Source organism: Hippichthys cyanospilos, chromosome 4, assembly GCF_059441005.1.
Source record: "Hippichthys cyanospilos isolate Australia breed blue-spotted pipefish chromosome 4, RoL_Hcya_1.0, whole genome shotgun sequence".
Classification (NCBI taxonomy): Eukaryota; Metazoa; Chordata; class Actinopteri; order Syngnathiformes; family Syngnathidae; genus Hippichthys; species Hippichthys cyanospilos.
In genome coordinates, this window is record NC_142372.1 from 835,474 (window position 1) to 843,611 (window position 8,138).

Consider the following 8,138-nt stretch of genomic DNA (forward strand, 5'->3'; position numbering starts at 1 on the left):
AAATAAAAATAAAAAAGCTAAAATTGAATACCATTAATGTCTTTTTTTAAACTTGGAAATACATTTGTAGTGATATAAAATGTAATATTTTAAGTGAAAAAAGACACTTATGAGTTCAAGCACTCTTTTGACTACAGTGGGGCTCTTGATTATGTTTTTAAAAAGTGTTTGTTTGTTTTTTTTCCAATCTGTGTGACTCCTGGTGCTCAGTGGCCACTTCCTGTTTAGGTCTGTTGCTGGTCTAACGATGTGAAAACGAGAACAGCGTGATGAAGAGTATCGGTTCAAAACCAATTCTAATACAGACGCCTGCTGCGAATGTAGCCCAAGATCTTGTCTGACAAACCCAAGTTGTGCAAAAAAAAAAAAAAAACGGAGACACTGGATGTGTACATGTGCATTCAAAGTTAACAGGAGGTCAACCGGACTCAGTGTGGCAAGTACCCCAAGTGGTCCGCGGGTTCTCTCTGGTGGTGAGAAATCGCAATACAGTTTTTGCGTTTTTTCTTTTCACGATTTTAAAGGGAAAATTGTTTCAAGATTAAATTATCTTCTATGTAGTCACGAATTTAAAGCCGGCATTCTGATTATTACTCTGATTATTATTGAGTTTTTGGTTCATGAATTTTTCAAACGTTCACTTTAGTTGCTTAGTTTGAGATGTAAGTCAACCCATAAGTGTGCAAATGGATCTAATGTGACACTTTACACTAATGCAATATGGCAAATAAATTGTAAGTAAGGTGATTATAAAAAATTATCACAATGATTTTTTCAATGAAAATTCAAAGCAATATTTCTTTTAATTTATTCCAAAATGTTTTTTGCGAAATATAAATTATATATATTTTTTAAATGTTTTAAATGTAATTCAGAAACGTAGTTTGGAACATGTATGTAGACGTAAAAACACATTTAAAAAAACAACATTAATCTGTCTGATTTGACAGTTATTTCTTTCCATTTTTTCATGCCACAAACTGAAGCCGAACCAAAGAAAATTAAAAGAAAAAGAAACTGCGGCTGCGCGAAAAACAAAATGATATCAACACCTAACCAAAACGAATTTGTATGAAAATAAACATTCTAGCGGTATTTGCACATGAATACTTCTAACGAAAACTGATTTAATTGCACCGATCGAAAATTAATTTCAAGTAAATTTCCTTCTATTTTCTTTTCAAAACTACTCATATTTAATGGATAGTTGTTTTGAATGAACATTTCTCAATTCCAAGCAACGACATTTTAATTCATATTGTTTGTTGCCTCACTATGTCAATGGGTTTCATTTTTATGCGTATAATTAGACATTTGAAGCAATTCTATTTTACGTCTTAGGTGCTACTTATTATTGACAGATGTATAGCATGATTAATTGCATGCAAGTTGCAAATGAAATCATGTAACTTGCCTGTTTCTTTTGTCCATTCATGCAGGGGGAAACTCATCATGCGCCGGTGGTTTCAGCGACTCCCAGCAAATCAGCGGACAGCATCTCAAAACGGTTCCGCCTTTATAACGTGTGCTCAGCCTCCCATTGGCTAATCTAAAGGGCTGACATTGTCGGGGGCGTGTTTGTCACGGAACGGTGAGCACCATCCAGAGGTGCGAGGAAGCAGACGAGCTGTGACCGAGAGGAGAGCGACGAACGCCGGCTTTCTCGTCACGGTTGTCACGCGGGGAAGAAGCCAAGGACGGTGCCATTAAAACGCACAAAAAATTCAGGTAAGAAAATGCGACAGTTATACTCTCGTTACAAAACACCCGTCGCACTTGGGATGGACTCGTTCAGGAAAAAAAAAGCTAAAATGGCTAAATTACGTCACTGTTTTAAGCTTGCAAAACTGAGGCCGTCTTGCAGCTTTGCTCGTTTTTAATTGCTGCCATGAATAATTTGTTAGCAAGGGTTCACTTGAACGCTGAAATTTGTCGTGAGTTTTTTTTTTACTATCGTTGGACTGATACGACCTTTCACCCGTTGAGACGCGTTCACATAACACGTCTGTGTCAAGTCGTTTTTATGCTTGAACTGCTAATTAATAATAAATCAAGTTTATTAAACAATAACTGAATCGATGTCATGTACAGAACATGCTGTACCCAAAATAAATAGTTGTACCCCTTGCACGCACTTGAAGTATACTTAAACTTATTCAAATGCAATGGTCCCTCTTTTATCGCGGGGCTAACGTTCTAAAAACAACCCCGATAAGCGAAATCTGCGAACTAGCCATCTTTATTTGATGTATTTATTTTTTCAATTATTAAACATGTTTTAAGGATGTACCCTCACACACTTTATACACTTTTGTCTGATGGGAATGAACATTTTTCTTACATTCTCTCTCATTTAAATACTCCCAAAATTCGTAAACTGGACACATAAGAATAATAGTAACTCGAGTGTACCGTAACCAAATATCAACCATTTTGACCATAATTGAACTAACATCTTTCGCTATCTGAGAATACGCATATGCTGATTAAAACAACAACAACAGACATGAGCATGTATGTCGTGATGAAAAAACGAAGCCTCATAAACCACTTGTGATTTTCTTTTACGCCTCTAGAGGCTTCTCTTTACCCATCAATACATGTAAGCAACAGTAATTATCAAAAAAACAAAACAAAATGTCAGTTTAACACAGAGCAGGATATGCAGCACAATACTCACCGGCGTCATTTCCTTGCGGGCAGGCATGAACGGTGCCACCCAAGTCACCAAGAGGGGCGTCCAAAATGGCGGCCAGAGCCAGTCGGCATCACACAAGATGGCGGAGCCCGCGCAGTGGGGGAGAGCCTGGTCAGGCGGCCGCTCACGCGATCGGCGAGAGGAGTCGAAAACGGACATCAACATGTTGGTTTCTCTGCGGTGGTGGTCTTCAGGGAGGTGGACTGGTTCTCTCTGCTGAGCGTGGTGGCCCTGCTGTGCTCGGCGCCCTTCATCGTCTTCTTCTTCGTCATGGCCTGCGACCAGTACCGGTGTTCGCTCGCGCAGCCCATCCTGGAGCTCTACGACGGCCGGGCCACGCCGCTCTCCATCTGGGCCCGGGTGCCCTTCGTCACCTGGACGGCCGCCAAGATCTACGCCGCCTGGGTCACCTTTCAGGTACCAGGAAGTAGAAAAAAAACGGTATCCTTTTTAGCGCCAACCAAAGAAAATTGCAATAATGAACTTTCAACAGCCGTGCATTATTTTTGACAGCATTTCTATGGGTTACGGCTTAGTCTAAAAAAAAAAAGGGTGAGCATGCGGGTGGGCATGCGGGTGGGCCGTTTTAGCGATCCTAGGCGAGTGCGAGGCTAACGCGCTAAGGTGCCGTTCCCAGGTGGCGCTGTACATGTGCTTGCCCGACGTCCTGCACAAAGTGCTCCCCGGTTACGTCGGCGGCGTTCAAGAGGGCGCCCGAACCCCCGCAGGTACCGGCGCGCCTGCCCGGGCGCGGCGACGCGGCCGGCGCGCGGCCTTGACGGTGCCACCTCCCCCAAGGCCTGGTCAACAAGTACCAGATCAACGGGCTGCAGTGCTGGCTCATCACGCACGTCCTGTGGCTGGCCAACGCCCACTACTTCCGCTGGTTCTCGCCCACCGTCATCTTCGACAACTGGATCCCGCTCATGTGGTGCGCCAACGCGCTGGGCTACGCCGTGGCCACCTTCGCCTTTGTCAAGGCCTACGTGTTCCCCACCAACCCGCAGGACTGGTCAGTTCCTTTTCATCGCTTCCTGTCGCTGCTGCAAGAACGGTGTGCAGAAAAACAAAAGTGGGACATAGTTTTGGAATCATCGTCATCATCGTAAGAAGAAGATGAATAATATTGATGAGGTGAAGGATAAGATGAAGAATAAAAAGATGCAGAATAAGAACAAAAAGATCAATAAAAAGATGAGGAAGAAAAGCAAGATTATTAAGATGAGGAATAAGAAAGAAAGAAAAGATGAAGAATAAGAACAAAAAGATGAATGTGAATAATAAGAAGATGAAGAATAACACGAAGAGTAACAAAATTGAGAATAAGTTGAAAAATAGAAAGATGAAGCACATGGAAAATAAGAATGCAAAGTAGAAAAATGAGAAAATGAATAAAAAGGATGAACAAAGTTGGAGAGTAAGAATATGAAGAACAAAAACAATAAGAAAAATGAAAAGAAGTAAACAAATAAGATGAAGAATATGAAAAATGGGAATAATGATGAGAGTACAGTGAAGAGGAATAAGATAAAAAGGTGAATGAGAAACAAAGAACAAGATGAAGAAAAAGAAGAGTACAAAGAAGAAGAAGAAGATGAAGAAGAATCAAAACAATAATAATTAGAATAGACTAACAGGAAGACTGCGAAAAGAACGAGTACGTGTGTTCTTCTCTTGCAGTAAATTCACGGGCAACGTTTTCTACAACTACATGATGGGCATCGAGTTCAACCCGCGCGCGGGCCGCTGGTTCGACTTCAAGCTGTTCTTCAACGGGCGCCCGGGCATCGTGGCCTGGACGCTCATCAACCTGTCCTACGCGGCCAAGCAGCAGGAGCTCTACGGCCGCGTCAGCAACTCCATGCTGCTGGTCAACGTCCTGCAGGTGAGCGCCAAACATTCGGCCCGACCGAGTGGAAGCGGGACTCCCAAACGGGCCGGCTAACAAAGCTGCCTTCAATTTGGCCGTCGTCAGAACCCCGTCAGCGACGCGCATGGTGCAGCAACGCATGTGGACAGACAACGTAGTAATACTCACAAGCGGGGATCGTTTTTCCTCCGTGATATTACCGCTACAAAGATAAGCGGGTGAACAAAGCTCGCATCGATGTTGCAGTCGTGACGACCCCGCCGTCGGGACTTTTCCTTAAACTAACATGTTGACGGACAACCTACTGATACTGGCAGGCATTGGTCATATTTGCTTTGTGAAAAACGACTGACATTACTGCTACGAAAATAAGCGGGCCAGCAAAGCCACCGCCAATGTTGAGATCCGTATGAGGCCGCCAGCACTGACAGTTGAACAAAAATGGTGCATCAACACATGTTGACCTAACAACACTCGTAGGCAATGACTACTTATCCCCTGTGAAAAACAAGCAATACTTCCGCAGTTGCGTCGGTCTTCTTCGTGTATGACCTTAAGTATGCATACCGCCCCCTGGTGGCTTTCAGGGCATCTACGTGTTGGATTTCTTCTGGAACGAGACGTGGTACCTCAAGACCATCGACATCTGCCACGACCACTTTGGCTGGTACCTGGGCTGGGGGGACTGCGTGTGGCTGCCCTACCTCTACACGCTACAGGTCAGTACGCAAGCGAGACGAGAGCTCTCGAAGTTCGTCTGCGGCTGTTCGGGTAGCGGATTAATCGACGGCCGTTTTCAGAACAGGGTTTAGGCCCAGTATTGCAGTCATTTTTAGGACCGAATAATAACCTCAAAATGGACAACTTTATTGATTTTTTCGGGGGGTTCATTGATAAAAAGTCACTAGAATAACCAGTTTTTAAAAAGTAGACTAGAGACGTGATCAGGATTTAGAGTTCAACATATAGAGTTTGGATATATGTATAAAAACGGATCCGATCACAAATAGGGCAGTTTGTCTCTTTCAGAGCATCCATGAAAATACCATAAATTTGGCGCGGCGTATTATAAGACGCAGGCTGCAACTTGGCGTATTTACACCCACGGGTTGTTGGAATACTGCGCCAACACAACCGTAACAAGCCCGATTGCGTTGACGAAGGGGGGGGGGGGGTGCCCCCGCCTCCCCGACCGCGAGTAAAACGGCAGCTCAAACTGGAACCCGATACTTGAACGGCGCCTTCAGCCGCCTCCCTTTGTTTACTGTGAGACCGGTGGCTGGCGAACAAACAAACCGCGGCTCCGCCGCACCGGGAAAAAAGCGCTTTGAAATCGGGGGCCTCCCGGCTGAAACGGCGTCCACGCGGTCCAGGGCCTGTACCTGGTGTACCACCCGGCGGACCTGTCGGCGGGCCACGCGCTGGCCGTGCTGCTGCTGGGCCTGGCCGGCTACTACGTGTTCCGGGCCGCCAACCGGCAGAAGGACCTGTTCCGCCGCACCGAGGGCGCCTGCTCCATCTGGGGCCGGCCGCCCACCTTCATCGAGTGCGCGTACCGCTCGGCCGACGGCGCCGAGCACCGCAGCAAGCTGCTGACCTCGGGGTTCTGGGGCCTGGCGCGCCACTTCAACTACACGGGCGACCTGATGGGCTCGCTGGCGTACTGCGCCGCCTGCGGCTTCCGACACCCGCTGCCGTACTTCTACGTGGTCTACATGAGCGTGCTGCTGGTGCACCGGTGCCTGCGGGACGAGCACCGCTGCGGGAGCAAGTACGGCCCGGGCTGGGAGCGCTACACCCGCGCCGTGCCGTACCGCCTCGTCCCCGGGATTTTCTAGGCCGCCGGCGAAGGCGGGGTGGGCCGCCGATCCGGAGGTCCCGATCATTGGCTCCCCGGAAGAGACCCAACCTTCCGGGATCGTTTGCCGCGAATCCCCGGTACGCCGAATACTTTGTAGGCATAGGCTGATATGTTTTTTTCAGGGCCGGGATGGGTTTTTAGGGAAGGGAGGCCGCTGACCGATATTTGGAGCCGAATTTCATTTTCGATGCGGTCGATAAAACAAAATTCCGACTCGTAAGTGTGTTCAAATGTACGGGAAATTCTCGCTTTGCTGAATAATGTGTAGACCTAGACTGGTTCTGATGTATCCTGAAGTCACATTTAAAAACCCGGCATACTTAACCATTTTTAGCATCAAAATTTGTGAACAATCTGCCGCTAATTTGAGATCGACCCATCCGATACCTCGCCACATACACTGCCGCTAACGCGGTCCGATCGGCTGCCGGAAAATGCCCCATTTCTCGGGAGGGGGGAGGGGCTTCCGCATGTCTACCTTTGTGTAGCTACTGTAGGTCTATTTTGTTGATTTTCACTGCCGTCTGGGGATTATCACAGCCAAACCCGATTTGAATCCATTTTAGACTTCAAAACCGATAGTGGACTTACAACAAGCGACGAGTTACAACGCTAACCTCCGACATTCCGAGTCTTAATTTGTGTTAATTCTTCTCACCGTATCGATTCTTTTTTTTTTTTTTTTTGGGGGGGGGGGGGGGTGGGGGGTGTATGCTGGTATGATGAATGATTGAAAGCTCACTTTGGATCATAAAAATGAAAACAGGTAATATCATGAGGCCCGACCTCATGATAAATACAACATGATACGGTGGAACATTTCGACAGTCATGTAAAAATAAATTGAGTGTCAAAATGTCAAAAATTTGTTCTCAATATTATTCCAGTTACAGCTGGGCAGTACGGACTTCTTTTTTTTTACTTAAAGCAATCATAGTCATAATTAATTGTTTTGATTTCTTAGTGGGAATTAAAGAAGTGGCTTTTATAAAAATTGTCAAAGAAATCGAAAAAAATGCCATTAAATCACAAACACCATTGCATGACAAGCCAAACCCCCAAATGCCCTTTTTTTATGTAATAATTTAAAAAAACATCCTGACCTATTATTTATTCAAAAGAGGAGTGAACTATTTTGGTTCAACTTAGTTCTCGTACTTCATGTCGACGTTTCATTTTGCGCATGCTAGAGGGCAGCAAAGGACAAGCAACCAAAGACCCCTATTTCGTTACCTGCAGTGAGCGTGACTAAATATTCGCATTTACGTTATATAATTATAAAAACATCTCGTGGAAAATCATTTTGTTAAAACGTCTAATTTTTCTTAATAAGCCCAACTTATAAGAATGATTTATTTTGCAATGTGAAAAGAATATTTATCTATATTAGTGTCTCATTAAATCAATATTTGATATTTATATTGTGTATATATATATATATATATATATATATATATATATATATATATATATATATATATATTTTTTTTTTTTTTTTTAAGTGCACGGTTACAAGTTTGAGCTCAACAAAGGTTGACGCGTGGCGGATGGCGTTTGACCTTGTAACCTCTGCGTCGTAAATCAGTCGTGATAATAAACCTTCAATAAAGGCCGCTGCGTTTGTGGCGGTATTGATGGATGATGGTGCTACACGGACGTCAAGTCCTCTTCATTGTATTCTGGGTTTAATGGATTCCCAAAGCATCGCT

General features: G+C 44.8%; 1 protein-coding gene across 1 annotated transcript; it reads left to right on the forward strand.

The window, feature by feature from the left end:
- The first annotated feature begins 1,585 nt into the window (after positions 1-1,585).
- Positions 1,586-7,102, forward strand: dhcr7 (7-dehydrocholesterol reductase). Its single transcript, XM_088412677.1, has 8 exons — positions 1,586-1,728; positions 2,704-2,809; positions 2,893-3,115; positions 3,336-3,426; positions 3,497-3,710; positions 4,379-4,583; positions 5,156-5,287; positions 5,942-7,102. Exons 2-8 carry the CDS (start codon positions 2,706-2,708, stop codon positions 6,404-6,406), a joined length of 1,434 nt encoding a protein of 477 aa, XP_088268803.1. The 5' UTR covers positions 1,586-1,728; positions 2,704-2,705; the 3' UTR covers positions 6,407-7,102.
- The last annotated feature ends 1,036 nt before the right edge of the window (positions 7,103-8,138 follow it).